Below are 18541 nucleotides of genomic sequence, written 5' to 3'. Positions count from 1 at the left end.
ACTCTTATATACACGCGCAGGAGATTCCTTGTTTTCTGAACACAATGCCAATTTCCCTGGATACGCTACAGTGCAATTGCTCTCAAACTTGGTCCTCATTCACATATAAGCCCAGGACTGAAAGCTATTAATGCTTGAGCACAGATGACTTTATCAGCACTTTTAATTAAACCATCTATGCTCAAGCATGGATATCCTTAAAACCTGGACTGTCAGGATGTCTTGAGGATCGTGTTTGGGTACCACCTGCATTACTGCATAAAAATGGCCATCCTGGTATACTGAAGGAGCATGCCTATTCTCCGATCTCATGTCAGAGACATGAGAAAAGGTGCACACGGCGTAAACCCCACACAGAAGGCCACCCTCATACCACTTTACAGCCACCACTTTCAGGAGGTGCTGGTTTTGCACTGATCATGAGAGGGAATCGGGGCCACCTGTATTACGTGACCCTTGTGTGTGAGATTTGTTTTTACATTTGTCTTCATCTTTTGATACTGACCTAAATGTACTTGGGAACCTCACTTTTCTTCCACAATGCAACTGGAGGGCGCACAATAGGACCCAGCCCGGAGATGCTGCAAAACATCAAGTCGGTTTGCAGAGATAAGTGGCTGTGTATAACCCTGTCCCTCAAACTTATTTAATTAATCACCATTGGCAAAGGACATCTTGCTCTGGCACAGCCCCAGAATAGCAGGCCTACCGGAGGGCCTATTCTGTACCAGTGCAAAACAGTCTCTCACAATGCCAGAGGTTTCGTCCATGATCTTTGTCAGACAGGCCAGCTATTCCAACTGACTTTTACCCAACCAATTTCATATCAATGACACTTTCTGGGTGAAATTAAGCAGCACTGCAGCTACACAGCACTTTCGTCATGGATCAGATTCCAAGCAGGACTATAGCTGTGTGGAGTTTGTATATTCTCCCCAAGTAACCCAAAAAGGTGGAAAATTTAATAAAAATCTGTCAAACATGAAGACAACTGCGGAGAAAAATGTGAGAGATAAATAATGTGATAGGGAGCCATGTATACACCTGTATACACCAAATAATTCAGCATATAAATAATACCAGGCCTGATCATAAACCCTATTGTACAACTCAAGATTGTATCCCAATAAACAGACTTATATCGCTTTTATTCTGAGTCACATGCAAAATCGCGCACAGCAGCATCACCTACTGTATCTGTCACTTTATGCAAATGCCACTACAAGCTCCTGTGCCCAAACCTGGCACAAGGAGCCCATAAGACACCTGTCTGAGGCAGTTTCCAGCCCAATAACCCACGGCCATCAGAGCTACAGCGCACTGTGAAAGGTGTACAGATACAATATATTGCAATTACGTGTAATGTAAATGTGGTATGGGCACTAACATCATGCTTAGATGTGAGACTACGGCAGTCTGACAAAGCGTGTGCTAGAAGTGAGTGCTGGCTGCTCCATATTTATACACATATAGTGCATAATGTATGGTCTGTGACATTATATCATGTGCACTGTAATAGATTTTGCTTTACAATTGCTTCTATTTTTAGCCATTCCTTTTTCCAGCTTTGCTTTTAATTAGAAATCAGCGTCTACCTGTTTGTGGGGTTAATACGGCCTGAGCAGCTAGGGTGCTTTGGCAGTGACATAAATGCCTATTACCACTCAATACTGAAGGCGCTCTCTGCGTGCAGTCTCCAATATCGCGTTGCAGCAGATAACACATTCCTGCCCATCCAGTTCTGATACATACAGTTTACTCCCCAGAGAACGCATTAAGCTGTCTACACAGACCGATGTAACCTCTAGATTGTTTTGAAGGTTAAAAATCCCAGAGACTCCCACATAGAATGGTTCCGAGAAACAACTGAGCTGTAGTGATACTTACAGTGCACTTTATTCTAGCCGACAGAACTGAATACAACCCAGCAAACAAGGTGTCAGTCCAAACATAACCTGAATGCTGGACTTTAGGAACACATGTATTAGTTACAGCAGGAACATTTATATATGGAGGGATGATGGAAAAGGCAGGGATCTATTGCAGAGGAGTAAAGAACACAGAAAGAGGGTGGAAATGGAGAATTACACAGGCCAGTAACGTATTATGCTCATCACTTAACATGACAGCCGATGGAAGAAAATAAAGGTACTCCTATCTCTAAGTTGCCCTATTTAAAAGTTGGTGCAGCACACTGGCAATATGAAACAATAATTCTAACGGGTGTGCCACATAAATGATAAAAGCATAGACGCGCAGACACAAGGTCTACTATGCTCCTTTGCAATATGCGGAAGACACCACACTTGTGATGTCACCTCCTGACGACTACCTACTTTGCATACCTTTGCTGAGCGGGTAGCGTCAGCCTTGGCTGTCATTGCAGTTTTCTACTGTTAAACTGCCCCTGCTGGTTAGCACTGGTACTACACGATGCATTCTTCATTTGGTACCTTGGAGTGACACTTATGGGCCCATTTATCATTAAATATTTGTGTCAAATTAGAGCACCCGTTTTTGGTGTAACGCCGCAAATATTTAGTATTACCAAAACAGATCTCTCCGATGTCTGCTGCGATCCCTCCATTTCCGACAGCAGCTGCAGCCCTCACAGGTCTTTATGTGGTATGTGATGCTGTCAGATTTACCAAGCTCTCTCGCATTCCGGAGTTTGGCCCGCTCAGCTAACTCCATCTGAAGATGGTGTTAACCAGTTGTAGCTTATGCGCTACATTTTGTAAAATTAGCCAGCAGTGGGTTCTTCCAGAACCCTACCCAGCTATGGCCAAATGCATACCTTCCAAGTTTTGAATTTTTGAGATGCGGGACAGTTCTGCGAGGCGAAGCCATTTCAGGCCCGAAGAGGGGGCGTGGCCTCAGTAAAAGGGGGCGTGACTTTGCAGCAATGCCGCAACCACCTGCCACGCCTCGTTATTGTCTCAGTGGAGGCATGTCCAGAGCTCTGAGAGTTGCTGGCCATGCCCCCAGTACCTCTGTCTCCTGTGAATAGGCGCTGTGCGCATGACAGGAGCCTCCCAACTGCCCCACCAACACCAAAGGTGGGACAGTGGTACAGAAAGGGGGCTGTCCCGCGGGACAGTTGGGAGGTATGCCAAATGCGTGGTCAGGAGTCCCAGTACCACCCCGAATGAATCACAGGGATGGATCCTGTCCCTGTGGGTGTAGAGTGATACATCCAGGTGGAATAATCGCATGCCGCAATGATATTTTAGGCACTAATAGCATGCAAGACTGCATTGAGTATGCAATTATTGACAAATAGACCCCTTAGGAGTAAATGTAATTGCAGGCACTGGAAAGATCCCAGTGAGTCTAGCCTTTCTTTTAAAGGGGCAGTCATTTAAAAGGAACAATACAACTTGTTATAACATCGTCCGTAAGCAGCAAATTATCACTGTCCGTAATTTACAGGCAATTACATTTCCCCCTTAGGTGTTGATTTACTAAGCGTCGGGCTCTGAAACCCAGCACTTCCAATCATGTTCAAGCATAAAATTTAAAAGGAAATGCTTTTACCAGCAAAACATGGATAGTAAAAGCACTGCCCTTTTAAATTTTGGGTATAGCTACTGTAGCACTACAGTCAAGTCCTGCCTTCCATGCATAGAAACTTTTTAAATACATTATGGGGTATATTCAATTGAAGTCGGATCCATTCCGACATTCATTTGTATTTGTCGGAATGGATCCGACCTGGGCTATTCAATAAATTCAACTTTTAAAAAAGTCGAATTGAGATGCGGGAGGGGAGACGGGGTAGAGCCGTGGGCAGACGGGGGGAAACAGCGCTACAGCAGCGGCTATATAGCCACTGCTGTAGCGCTACTCTCCCCCGTCTTCTCCCCCCCAGTGTCTCTGACTCTCCCCGTCCCTCCTCTGAAATCAGTCCCTATATCACAGCTGCCGCTCACGGCAGCGTCCACCCGGCTCTAGCAAGCGAGGTCTCGCTTGCTGGAGCCGGGTGGACGCTGCTGTGAGCGGCGGCTGTGACATCCTCCAGCGCTGCTCTCCCCATCCCCGCCTCGGCTCTCCCCCGTCTCCGGCGCTGCTCTCCCCCTCTCACTCGACTTTTTTTCCAAGTCGAATTGAGATGGTCGAAAAGAGGGCCAAAACCCGTTTTCGACACAGGCACGTGGATCGGCAGCTATTCCGCCGATCCACGTGCTTTTTGACACGTCGAATTCCTCGACTTGTCGAAAAACTTGGGGTTATATTGAATAGGTCGGAACCCCTTCCGACCTAAAAAAGTCGAAAACTGCCGTCTTTTCGACAGACGGCAGCTTTCGACTTCAATTGAATATACCCCTAAGGGTTTTAACAAGGTACAGGAGGGAGACATTCTTCAAAGGAATAGTATTAGAACACGAGGATACATGCCAAATTGGAAGGAGGCAGGTTCAAAGCAAACTTGTGGAAAAGTTACTTAACTGAATGGGCAGTGGATAAGTGGAATAGCCTCCCATCAGTGGTGGTAGAGGCTAAGGGGGATATCCAATTAGCCCTGGTAAAACATGAGGCGCGAAAAATTTATGTTTTTCGCAATTTTTTCCCAAGTTTCACAGATTATTATTTTATTTTATTTTACAGGCTATCCTAATAGTTAGCCTGTAAAAAAAAATAATAAATGCCCTTTCTCCCGAAAAACACACAGGTTCAGTGAAATCTGTGTGTTTTCATGAGAATCAGCCCCGTTTTTGCTTGAAAACGGGGCTGTTTCCGGGCCGCAGCTCTCACTTCCCCTGGCCACGGGCAGCGGTCATGTGACCAGGGAGCCAGAGGTCAGCACTGCTCTGGGAGCTGTCAGGAGCTGGCACCCGATACAGCATCAGAGGCCCCGATAAGTCGCCGCTTGTGAGGACTTTTCGGGACTAATAGGATAGCCCCCGGCGAGATAATTAGCCCCGGTAAATTACCGGGGCTAATTGGATATCCCCCTAAGACAGTAGAGCAATTTAAATATGATTGGGACAGACATTAGAATATGCTTACAAAGAACTAAGAATCAAATAGAATGAGGTTACCAAAAGGTTAAAAAGTGGCAGACTAGATGGGCCAAGTGGTCCTTATCTGCCGTCAAATTCTATGTTTAAGACCTCGAAAATATCAGTTCTGGGACTTTATGAAGTGTGCGGGTTGCATAACGTTATCCATATTTATTTAGAACCATCGTGTGTCCTTTACATTTATTTTTCCAATTATGGAAGACAGGCCGTGTATCTTTCACATGTCACCGCCACGACTCACGACCAGAATCCCCAATAAGTACCACCCCCTCCGAATTGAATTGACATTTAATATATTGTTTATCACTCTGTATTCCTGAATGATTGCTTTGCTTTTCCTCTCCGGTGACTAATCTGCTGCATTTTTATTCCTGTTTGTTTCCTTTTTATTCTTCTGGTTCCTTCCTCCCCCCTTTTCCAGTGGTTGTCTGTTAATCCAAACATAGGAAATACCATAGTCGTTAAGTGCTTCCTGTTGTTTGAAATCACTGTTTAAATGAACCTTGTTGAAAAAGGGACACAAACCTAACATGTTATTTATTACGCAGGGAGCTGCGTGTGATACTGTAGATCTTTACATGCAACAAGACAGATTCTGCAGTTACCGTACATAACAGCTCTGTAAAGGTGACAGGCGAACAATACAAGTAAATGATTTGGATGCTAACAGGTGACAGTCCTGCTCTTTAATTGTAATAGACAGGTACAGGGCACATTCTCAGCAGTGTGAACGACTCTGCCCCTGATTGGTTATTACCCCACTCTGATGCTGCAGAGTTTTAGGCACTTTACCAATAAGCGATGATGCTTCATGGTCAGTACATGACAGCTCTTGTCAGATGCTCTCATAAGGTGAACTATTAGCAGCAGACTAGGCAATGGCAGATCAGGAACTGCCTCATCCTGGCGGCAAAAACATGCTGGGATATGTGGTTCTACAAGCCGTTAAGTGGCAATAATTTAAATGGCAAAACCAGGTTGACTGGCACTTTACAAAATCAGGAGCTCTCTCACAAAGTCTCTCACTTCCTGATTCTCATACCCTATTAAATTCCCCCCATAGTGTGTGCGGGATGCAATCAATACCGACAATCCCGGCGCACAGGGGCTATTGCCACTCGTGGGTGTCCACGACACCCACAGAGTGAGAACAGAACCGGTTGCGAGCGCAGCGAGTCCACAAGGGGACTCTCAGCGCTTGCTCCGCTGCCAGCATTCTGGCGGGCGGGTTTGCTGCTATCGGGATCTTGACAGCCGGCATCCGGCCCAACGGTAGATAATATGTATTCCGTGTGTGCAGGTTGCACATTCTTTCCCAGATATCTTCCTATAAAGACAGCGATTTAACGGGTTCTAATACTTCTGATATTCTTACTCCATCTTTCAATGCATGTGGTCACGCAGACACATCCCTTCCCACTGATCCCATTTCCCATAACAATGTATCAACAGAACACAGGAAACATAGAAGAAAACGTATATTAACAAAAGAGCAAATGCAGCCCAGATTGTTCATCCAGACTAGAACCTAGCAAGTAGTATTGTAATATCACACTGTATTACCGCACGCCGCACTAAATCATCACACATAGCAACATCGTACCGCAAGTCGTAACACCATTTCATTTGTTTTCAACACACCGTGCCCGAATGACAGCAGGAGAAGGCGATCTGACAGGTCGTCTTATTTCGACGGCACTAATAGCAGAATCTATACATCCATTTATCAGTTTAAAAACACAGCCTAAACTATTCCCATTACCCCAGCTCTCAGTGTATACGCACACCACTTACCAAAATGTCAGTTTCTATTCAGCCAAGTCTGACATTAAAGAGATACAAGTCAGGCTATATTACCCTTTTATTACTCTCCACCCTGACACCACTGGTGTGTCTTACATATTCGTGTTTTAGCCACATTTTTTTTTTAAAGTGCACCCAACAACTTATAGAGGTGGCAGACATTTTCTGGGCGGGGCTAGGACCTAGCGCCGCACCTGAGGTACTAAATGCTTTAGAACCCGTTTTTTTTGTCCAGGTTTGTGGTAACAGCGGTTCAGGAATGGCTGCCTCCACTGTGTACAAACAAGACACACTAATACATGACAAAAAAATAAAATAAAAGAGAAGGTGGAGGAACGCGTAAGTGACACAAGACAAAGTTTGACCACTGGGGCTCATGACAGTAATGAACTAGAATATTAACGCTCCATTTAATGGGCAAAAACAAAGCAGTTACAGTGTATTGATTTCTGCGGGAGTAGAGCGCTGTTCCCGCACAGAAGTCTGCACAGCAGTATGGCAGAAGCATTTATAGGACATAGGAGTATGAACTAATGCAAGAAGACGATGCTTTGGTGGGAAGCATCTGGACAGATCATTAATACTACCTTACATATACCAGACTATCCAGCTTATCTGTACAGTAACCATAAGTTTTACATTTTGGCGTTTCAAGTTCCACTGTGCAACCCAACAGAACCACATGCTGCAAGTCGTGAGACAATTTAAATCGTACAGACCAATGTAGAGGCGGGGTGGGGTGTTCTAGCTTAACTGAAAATCACCTTATTAAAACAACGCTGCCCGCCATTTGTGCGCTTCTTGTAAAAGCGGACAGTATTTTACCTGGAAGCCAATGGAAAAAAAATACATTTGAACCCTATGCAACACAACGTTCATTTCCCATTTGCACCTTTTAGCTGGACTTATTCTGAACGCCAAATGAGGCCCAATGTTGTGAAAACAATAAAGCCATGTTAGATGCACATACGAGGTCTGCTATATACTGCGTTCTGTTGTGCACTGGCGCTACAGCTGGTCTCATGAATCGGCTGAGACCCGACATTGCTCTTTTATCGATACGACCGGTGTGTGACGAAGGATGAAGCGTTTCAGTGACACAGCCGCATGGAAAAGTTCCCTCTAACCAGACATATTATTAAAAAGAGATCTTCACCATACACCCAAAATATATATATTAAAACAATGTACCATTAATATGTCACTGCATGATGTTCTCAGGCTGGTTTATCGATTACAATAATATAGAGTGCTTCCTTCAACCAATCACATCACTAGGAGCCAGGAACATTCTACAGCCATTGATAGGTATGACTGCGGAAACTGGTTAAGCCGGCAGAACTACCCATGAATCTCCCTCACACACTTCATAGGAATCTTACATTCTTACCATCACAACATTTAACACGTACCGTTGTTTATGGCTTGCATGGCTGTTGCTGGTGGTCCCATGGAAAGAGGAGGGCCAGGACATTCTGGACTTCCTCAGGCCGGGGCGGTCACTGGTGTCCATGGCATCAGCTCGTTCCATCTGCCGGTGAGGGTGACGGTCTGTGTCCGAGTAACCCCGGTGTTTGATTCTGATGGGCGTCCGTGGTTGCCTCCATAAATGCTGTGGAGGCTTGAGGGTGGCTTGCCCCTCCCGTGGCACGGGCAGAGACAGCGAGAGACTTTTTTTCGCGCAAGAAGGTACTTCCATCATGGTGCAACAGAAACCAGAAACTCCAAGGGGAAAAAAAAATTGGCAAAATAAATAAATAAATGCTATATCCCAAAAAAATAAATCAAATCTGTGCCAGTAAATATTAAATTGAAATCTCTACAATCCAATCAAGCAGCAATGTGCATCTGAGACAGTCTTACAAAACGTCACGTTTAGTGAATTGATCCGTTGATTAGCATTTCTTTCTGTATCTATATATATATATATATAAAAGGCAAAATAAGAGCTAATTGGCTTAATTGTGTCCAAATGCTGAAAAAAGAAGTTATAAAAATAAAGAAATTCTGGATTTAAATTATATTTATAGCACTGCTTTTAATGAAAAAAAGGAACAAAAACTGTATTATTCCAGCCGAAAAAAAGAATACAAAAATAAAGGCAGGTAGTGATTATTGATAAGCATTTAGCAATCATATAAATTCAAAGAGGAATCAAATATTTTTCAAAATGTAGAATGCACATATTTTTATAACTACGTATAGATGTGTGTATATAGAATTTATGATATGGCTGTCTATTTTGGATAGATCCACAAAAAGGCTAAATATTCTTGAAAACAACCACCCCCCAGAAAAAAAGAATCTTCCAATTTAAAATCTGTATTACAGCAATTCAGGAGGCTTCTAGCTAGACTGTAAATAGATCCTTTGTAGCGTATGTCAATCTCCATCCGCTGTCACTGGAAATAAAAATATATATATATATAGAAGTATATCTGAAATGCAGCAAAAAGACAGTCACCAGCTCTTCCGTACGGAGCGTCTTCTTGCAAACAACTAATTTCAAAGTCTGTTCGTCTCCTCTTCTCCCCCAGAAATTATTGCTTATGTTATTGCCAAGGAAGGAATAAATGACACAAGAGATTATAATCTTTGTCGTAAGGGGGGGCAGGAATGTGGGTACAGTGCTGGAAGGGGTGGGGGGCAGATAGGATGTTGCACAGTTTTATTGCACATATGGAGCAGAGATGGAAGAGGGGTCCAGCCTGAGTCTGATCAGCAGGTGGCAAATGCAAACTATCATTTACGCACATATGGAGCAGAGATGGAAGAGGGGTCCAGCCTGAGTCTGATCAGCAGGTGGCAAATGCAAACTATCATTTATTAGTGCAAAAATAGAATTAAATCAGAGGATGGACCAGGGAAGATGTGCCCGCTATGCACTGCCCAGGGCACTCACATCATGTGTAAGATGATTTTCCTCATTGCAATGCACCTTAACTGCTAAATACAATGAGCATTTCAGCAGGCTGTGCATTAACCCAAAAAAAAATAATTAAAAATAAAATAAAAAAAATCAGCAACACTGGTAGAAGCAGCTTGCAGGCAGATGACAGCTGTCACTCACACAGCCCCCATCCAGCATTGGGATGCAGCAGTGCAGAGGGGTGGGTTGCAAACAAGCAGAATTAGAATGTGATGTTTGTGTCCTCCCCGCACAGGGGCTGCATGGCAGACAGTGGAAGGGAGCAGTGGAACTCCTTATGTCCTGGCAGTTATTGCAGTCTCTGGGTGACATGTACCTGCCTCCGTGTTCTTCATGCCTGCACGGGCAACGTGGGCTCTCGCTGGCTGGAGGCGGCAGTGGATAGGAAAGCTGCTCCGTCCACCATGGCGCACCCAGTGGCTGTCACAGCGTCAGTCCCATGTGCAGGGAGAGCGGAGCGGCAGCGGCGTCTCCCCGACTCCGTCCTCAGCCCAGACTGCTCGCGTCGCTGCTGCTGAGCGACTGACAGACGGGACTCTGCTGCCAGGTGTCTCCCGCCTACCCCTCAGCCTCCGCTGTGATGTCACGGGCTCCTCCCCGCCCCTCTCGCCTCGTTGGGCGGCAGGGGAAGGAGACAAGGGAGAGCAGCCAATGGGTGGCGGGGAAATGTGTCTGGGACAGCCCCAGGAAAGTTCTCTGACTTCAAAAGTTAATGCAACATTCTTATGTGAGCGCGAGGCTCACAGTGGGGCAGATGTATTATTAGCCTGCAGAAGCGATAAAGAAGTCATATTACAGGTTTCAAAAATGACAGGAGCTGATTGGCTGGTGCGTTATCACCTTCCACTTATCACTTCTTCATACCTCCCAACTGTCCCAATTTGGTCAATACAGTATATCGACGCAGGGATCCCGAGAAAGGATGCAATGCCAGCGTTTACATACCGACACCGATCGGGATGCCAGCATCACATTACCGACAGCTGGCATCCTGATCATCCCTACAGCAGGACGCGCTGGCGTCCAGCCGCAGGGGTTAGGTTTAGGCAGGAGAAGAGGGGGTTAGGGAGCAGGGACGGGAAGGTTAGGGACCGAGGTGGGAGGGTTACGCACCTAGAAGGGGAGGTTAGGGTTAGGCAGCGGGGAAGGTAGAGTTAGGGTTAGGCACCACGGGGAGGATTAGGGATAGGCAGCCAGAAGGGAGGGTTGGGGTAGGGAAGAGGTTAGGGGGCAGAATGGGGGGTTGTCGGGATTATGATGGACAGGATACCGCTGTTGGTATACTGACAGCCGGCATCCCGTCCAGCAGTAAATCATACTGATCCCGTCCCGACACCTTGGGGGAAAAAATGGCTGTGTATCATTGATTGGTGGGGAATTATCTAGTTCTCCCCCATCGATAGGAAAACTATGATCGTCCATAGACCATCGATGATTTTGAATAATCAATGGTCGATGGCCATCCCTATGCTGCACATTTCCGCTACACAGACTACAGCGCATCCCCACCTCACTGACAGCAGCGTATCCCTGCCTCACTGACAGCAGTGCATCCCCACCTCACTTACAGCAGCGTATCCCCGCCTCACTGACAGCAGCGTATACCCGCCTCACTGACAGCAGCGCATCCCCACCTCACTGACAGCAGCGCATCCCCACCTCACTGACAGCAGCGCATCCCCGCCTCACTGACAGCAGTGCATCCCCACCTCACTGACAGCAGCGCATCCCGCCTCACTGACAGCAGCGCATCCCCACCTCACTGACAGCAGCGCATCCCCACCTCACTGACAGCAGCGCATCCCCGCCTCACTGACAGCAGTGCATCCCCACCTCACTGACAGCAGCGCATCCCCGCCTCACTGACAGCAGCACATCACATTGCCTCACTGACAGCAGCGTATCCCCGCCTCACTGACAGCAGCGCATCCCCACCTCACTGACAGCAGCATATCCCCACCTCACTGACAGCAGCGCATCCCCGCCTCGCTGACAGCTGCACATCCCCGCCTCACTGACAGCAGCACATCCCCGCCTCACTGACAGCAGCATATCCCCACCTCACTGACAGCAGCGCATCCCCGCCTCACTGACAGCAGCACATCCCTGCCTCACTGACAGCAGCGCATCACATTGCCTCACTGACAGCAGCGCATCACATTGCCTCACTGACAGCAGCACATCCTTGCCTCACTGACAGCAGCACATCCTTGCCTCAGCATGATGATGACCAGCCACCAGCTGGCTGCACAGTCGGCCATAAATAATAAGCATTTAATTGTATAACACATGTAATGGCAAGCATACATTAAGAGTGAAGCCCAGGAGCAGAGCATTGTGTCCCCCCTGGAGAAGGTCATGTTGGGAGGGGATGCAGTTGAGATCCCAAAGAATGGGATCCAGGCGGTCGATATACCGATGCCGGAATCCCGAAGGACGCCATAAGCCCGGCATCTAAATCCCGACTGAGGTCGGATTCCCGGCATCAAAATACAGACAGCCGGCATCCCGATCATTCTTCCAGCGGGATGCGCTCGTGTCCTGCCGCGGTGGGGGGGGGGGGGGGTGTTTACCAACCAGGGAGGGTTAAGGTTAGGCACCAAGGAAGGGAGGGTTAGGGTTAGGCACCACCGGGGAGGGTCAGGTTTAGGCACCCACAAGGGAGGATATCATACTGAATCCGTTGGGAGGTATGTCTACCTCTGCTACCCATTAGGCGGAACCAGGACCAGTGCTAAGGTTTTGGCACCCCCCTGGTTGCAAAAAATGGGTGTGGTCTCACAAGGATTGATGTGGTCACACAATAGTGCCCCCAACTCAAATTATGCCACACAGTAGAACAATCTTATTCACATTACACTGCACGTAGTGCCCCTGTTTCATATTATGCCAAATAGTACTGCCCCTTATTCATGTTACAACACACAGTAGTGGCCCTTATTTACAATATAACAAACATTAGTGACCCTTGTTCACATTATGTCACTCAGTAGTGTCCCTTATACACAATGCCCACAATAATAGTGCCCCTTACACATAATGCCCACAGTAGTGCCCCTTACACATAATGCCCACAGAGTGGTGCTTATACACATTATGCCAGCAGCTTTGCACCTTATACACATCTCTGCCTCTGTTACTCCAGCAGCTCACTGCCTGTGTCCCTCCAGCAGCTTCTCCACCTCTCTGTGTTCCTCCAGCCCCCTCTGACCTTGTCATCAGCCTTCACAGAGCCTGCTACTCTTCATGACTCTTCTTCACTTTAGCAGCAGTGATGGCATGACATCACATATGCCGTGCCAGAAAAGAAAGCCATTGGGACCTGAGGAGGGGATGAATGCCATCATACAGACACAGCTTATGTGAGTACCAGGAGGGGCGGGCTGCAGGCAGAGGACCATGGAGCTACCAGGACCTGAGGAAGGGGGAGGTAGCTGCAGCTCGCCAGTGACACTAGCGTCGCCCACATCATATACTGACAAGGGTGGTGGAGCTGGCTTTTCTGCTGGAGTTACTGTGCAGAGCCATATGGAGAAGGTGGAACTAGTTACTGGAAGTATCCAACCTAAAGGTATTCAAGATGCCAATTAAATAGGTAAACATAGTAAATAGAGAAGATTCAGTGGTTTTAAGTTCTAAAACATGGCAACTCATTGGGAAATGTTTCCTCCCCCTCCCGCTCATGATCATGCCCGCTAGCAGCTATTCAAATGTGAAATGCGACAGCATTTCGGCTCACTTTCGAGCTGAAATGCGCCCAAACAGGACTTTTCGCGTCGCCCTTAATAATTTAGTAAAGCGGCTAAACCCGACTGCTATGGGCGCAATCAGTGCAAAAATGGGGGAAATTTGTATATTGCCCCCTGCAATCTCCCATCATTTAAATACCGCCCATTAAGTCATTCAACGTTAAGACTACTTAAGCAATTGTCCAATCATTGTGGGCATAGCTATAGTGGGTGCAGGAGTTGCCATTGCTAAGGGGCCAAGAAGCTTAGTGGGCCCCAGCCCTGGGTCATATAGTTGTCTACCAAGTTCCCAGAATTAGCCACTAAGCAACTGTGTCTGGCCCGTTGCACGGCTTGAAAAGGCGAACTCATCAGTGTTCAAATAGGCGGTGGTCTCTCTCAGTAAAGCGCCACACTGATATGATCCACGCATGACCCTTACTGTGCGGAGTTTGCCATCAAATTCTGTTTCTAGCCATCTCATGCTCTCATTTCGCCCTCACACACACAGCTGGGCTTATCAGTGACGTCGACACTGTCAGACAATAGGCTACTCCTTGATTACAGTAAAGTGATCCGTCAATGTAGTGAGCAATGTGGCATAATACAAATTGGGGCCAATACAATGTGGCAAAATATGAACTGGTGACAATGTGTGACATCATTTGAACTGGGGGCACTGTCTGGTATAATGATAATAATAAAGCACCACTATGACATGGCATTTTGTGGGTGAACTTGAGCACTACTATGGGGCATACATTGAACTAGGGTACCACTATTAGGCATAAAATGAACTGATAGGGCTACTATTGGTAATAACATTAACTAGTCACTATTATGATACATACAATTAACAAGTGCACTACTATGGGGTATAAAATTATCTAGGGCACTACTATGGGGCACACAATTAAATAGGGCACTAAAATGGGGCTTCAAATGATCTTGTATACTACTATGGGGCATCAAATGAACAACAGTTGTGGAGAGAGGTGTCTCTCTTGAAGCATTTGTGATGGGGGGGCCCTTCAAAATATTGCTATGGGGCCCTCAAAGTTTTGGCTATGTGCCAGCCAATCATACCAACTTAAAACTGATAAGCGATCTATGGGCATAGGCGTACACATGCCAGCACTTCTGAGAGTCAGTGAAGGTAACTGTTAGGGATGGGATGGGTCAGAGATAGGTTTGAGAGGTGTGAGCAGCAAACACATATGGTGCAGCGGCAGTTCAGGCTCAGGGATAAAACTATACTATGTAGTTATATTAACAGGGTTTTTTTTTTTTTATAATGTACTGACATTTCCTGTGTATAAGGACAAATAAAACACTGTCTGAAGGGACTTGGGTGTTGGGGAGGAGTGTTTAGATATATCCTGGGTGATGCTAGACATGCCCCTCCGGCAGTGCACACCCTAATAAAATACGCTGCACATGCCTATGACTATGGACCAGATTCAGAGATGGGCGTCTTTGGGCGCAGCAGCGATGTGAACGCATGCTAATTATATTGAGCACCTCTGCGTCCCGTGCCAACTTTCTCTGAGAGTGCTCCCATGACCAGGCTACATTCCAGTCCCAAACTGACATGTGATATGGACCATTGGTATAAAGAACTAGCACTTCACATTGCTGGACTTCATACCAGAAGTTCTGGTTGGTTTGGAGCACGATTTTGCACAAAGTAAATTGTTAAATCAGAAGGAATCTGCATTATCAGGGTAATCACACTCCAATGTATGGACTGTGGGACAGGATACAAGACCAAGCACTGTACACATAAGGAATGCCTGTGCCAGTCCCTCGAATAAGTGGATACCTATCCTGAACAGGTTAGTTATATAGGTCCCTTTCCATTTGAAGGTACACTACTCTGAGATTGTGATCACACATAAAAGAAGGAAACAGGGACTTAATTGGACAGTACTGATTAAGTTTTATGAGCGCCTGAAATTTTTCGGGTTTTGTGTTTTGGTTTTGGGTTCGGTTCCGCGGCCGTGTTTTGGGTTCGACCGCGTTTTGGCAAAACCTCACCGAATTTTTTTTGTCGGATTCGGGTGTGTTTTGGATTCGGGTGTTTTTTTCAAAAAACCCTAAAAAACAGCTTAAATCATAGAATTTGGGGGTCATTTTGATCCCATATTATTATTAACCTCAAAAACCATAATTTCCACTCATTTTCAGTCTATTCTGAATACCTCACACCTCACAATATTATTTTTAGTCCTAAAATTTGCACCGAGGTCGCTGGATGACTAAGCTAAGCGACCCTAGTGGCCGACACAAACACCTGGCCCATCTAGGAGTGGCACTGCAGTGTCACGCAGGATGTCCCTTCCAAAAAACCCTCCCCAAACAGCACATGACGCAAAGAAAAAAAGAGGCGCAATGAGGTAGCTGTGTGAGTAAGATTAGCGACCCTAGTGGCCGACACAAACACCGGGCCCATCTAGGAGTGGCACTGCAGTGTCACGCAGGATGGCCCTTCCAAAAAACCCTCCCCAAACAGCACATGACGCAAAGAAAAAAAGAGGCGCAATGAGGTAGCTGTGTGAGTAAGATTAGCGACCCTAGTGGCCGACACAAACACCGGGCCCATTTAGGAGTGGCACTGCAGTGTCACGCAGGATGTCCCTTCCAAAAAACCCTCCCCAAACAGCACATGACGCAAAGAAAAAAAGAGGCGCAATGAGGTAGCTGTGTGAGTAAGATTAGCGACCCTAGTGGCCGACACAAACACCGGGCCCATCTAGGAGTGGCACTGCAGTGTCACGCAGGATGGCCCTTCCAAAAAACACTCCCCAAACAGCACATGACGCAAAGAAAAAAAGAGGCGCAATGAGGTAGCTGACTGTGTGAGTAAGATAAGCGACCCTAGTGGCCGACACAAACACCGGGCCCATTTAGGAGTGGCACTGCAGTGTCACGCAGGATGTCCCTTCCAAAAAACCCTCCCCAAACAGCACATGACGCAAAGAAAAAAAGAGGCGCAATGAGGTAGCTGTGTGAGTAAGATTAGCGACCCTAGTGGCCGACACAAACACCGTGCCCATCTAGGAGTGGCACTGCAGTGTCACGCAGGATGGCCCTTCCAAAAAACACTCCCCAAACAGCACATGACGCAAAGAAAAATAAAAGAAGCGCAATGAGGTAGCTGACTGTGTGAGTAAGATAAGCGACCCTAGTGGCCGACACAAACACCGGGCCCATTTAGGAGTGGCACTGCAGTGTCACGCAGGATGTCCCTTCCAAAAAACCCTCCCCAAACAGCACATGACGCAAAGAAAAAAAGAGGCGCAATGAGGTAGCTGTGTGAGTAAGATTAGCGACCCTAGTGGCCGACACAAACACCGGGCCCATCTAGGAGTGGCACTGCAGTGTCACGCAGGATGGCCCTTCCAAAAAACACTCCCCAAACAGCACATGACGCAAAGAAAAAAAGAGGCGCAATGAGGTAGCTGACTGTGTGAGTAAGATAAGCGACCCTAGTGGCCGACACAAACACCGGGCCCATTTAGGAGTGGCACTGCAGTGTCACGCAGGATGTCCCTTCCAAAAAACCCTCCCCAAACAGCACATGACGCAAAGAAAAAAAGAGGCGCAATGAGGTAGCTGTGTGAGTAAGATTAGCGACCCTAGTGGCCGACACAAACACCGGGCCCATCTAGGAGTGGCACTGCAGTGTCACGCAGGATGGCCCTTCCAAAAAACACTCCCCAAACAGCACATGACGCAAAGAAAAACAAAAGAAAAAAGAGGTGCAAGATGGAATTGTCCTTGGGCCCTCCCACCCACCCTTATGTTGTATAAACAAAACAGGACATGCACACTTTAACCAACCCATCATTTCAGTGACAGGGTCTGCCACACGACTGTGACTGATATGATGGGTTGGTTTGGACCCCCCCCAAAAAAGAAGCAATTAATCTCTCCTTGCACAAACTGGCTCTACAGAGGCAAGATGTCCACCTCATCATCATCCTCCGATATATCACCGTGTACATCCCCCTCCTCACAGATTATCAATTCGTCCCCACTGGAATCCACCATCTCAGCTCCCTGTGTACTTTGTGGAGGCAATTGCTGCTGGTCAATGTCTCCGCGGAGGAATTGATTATAATTCATTTTAATGAACATCATCTTCTCCACATTTTCTGGATGTAACCTCGTACGCCGATTGCTGACAAGGTGAGCGGCGGCACTAAACACTCTTTCGGAGTACACACTTGTGGGAGGGCAACTTAGGTAGAATAAAGCCAGTTTGTGCAAGGGCCTCCAAATTGCCTCTTTTTCCTGCCAGTATAAGTACGGACTGTGTGACGTGCCTACTTGGATGCGGTCACTCATATAATCCTCCACCATTCTTTCAATGTTGAGAGAATCATATGCAGTGACAGTAGACGACATGTCCGTAATCGTTGTCAGGTCCTTCAGTCCGGACCAGATGTCAGCATTAGCAGTCGCTCCAGACTGCCCTGCATCACCGCCAGCGGGTGGGCTCGGAATTCTGAGCCTTTTCCTCGCACCCCCAGTTGCGGGAGAATGTGAAGGAGGAGATGTTGACAGGTCGCGTTCCGCTTGACTTGACAATTTTCTCACCAGCAGGTCTTTCAACCCCAGTGTCACGATCCGGGTATCTGGACGCCATTTCTTACCCATCAGATGCCTCCTAAGGCTGGCTCAGCGCTCCAGGACCGGATCCCATCTGTTATCCTGATGTGTACATTCCTGTATCCTCTCCTGTCACTCTGGGACGCTGTCACAGTAAACGCCATATTACACCTGGCATGGCGTCTCCCGCGGCCTCCGCCGCCGTCCCTGAACTTCTGCATGCAGAGTGTCTGAGTAGCGATTACGTCAGCCGCGGCCTCCGCTGTGTCCGCGTGGTTGGATGTGCATCTGTCAGCCTGGCGCCTCCTGTCTCCGGTGGCCGGCGCCGCCATTACTGTTTTCATTACCACATGGATTACAAACCAAACTTCCCTCCAAGTGTCTGCATGGGCGCAGCCATCTTGGATTCTGTCAGCTGATCATTTCCACCAATCTGTTCTCAG

General features: G+C 47.1%; 1 protein-coding gene across 4 annotated transcripts in view; it reads right to left on the bottom strand.

Annotated features, from left to right (window-relative positions):
* Positions 1-10307, bottom strand: part of PDE4A (phosphodiesterase 4A) — a 599090-nt gene extending 588783 nt beyond the window's left edge. For all 4 annotated transcript variants that reach the window (XM_063931378.1, XM_063931380.1, XM_063931379.1 and 1 more), the window contains exons 1-2: positions 10073-10307; positions 8240-8549 (exon numbers count right to left, since the gene is read on the bottom strand). In XM_063931378.1, the coding sequence (XP_063787448.1) occupies positions 8240-8549; positions 10073-10091 (329 nt within the window). In that variant the 5' untranslated portion in view covers positions 10092-10307. The remainder of the gene's footprint in view (positions 1-8239; positions 8550-10072) is intronic.
* Positions 10308-18541: the final 8234 nt, after the last annotated feature.

Source organism: Pseudophryne corroboree, chromosome 6 (assembly GCF_028390025.1).
Source record: "Pseudophryne corroboree isolate aPseCor3 chromosome 6, aPseCor3.hap2, whole genome shotgun sequence".
NCBI lineage: Eukaryota > Metazoa > Chordata > Amphibia > Anura > Myobatrachidae > Pseudophryne > Pseudophryne corroboree.
Note: the sequence above shows the minus strand (reverse complement) of the source record. Positions and strands in the feature narration are given on the sequence as shown.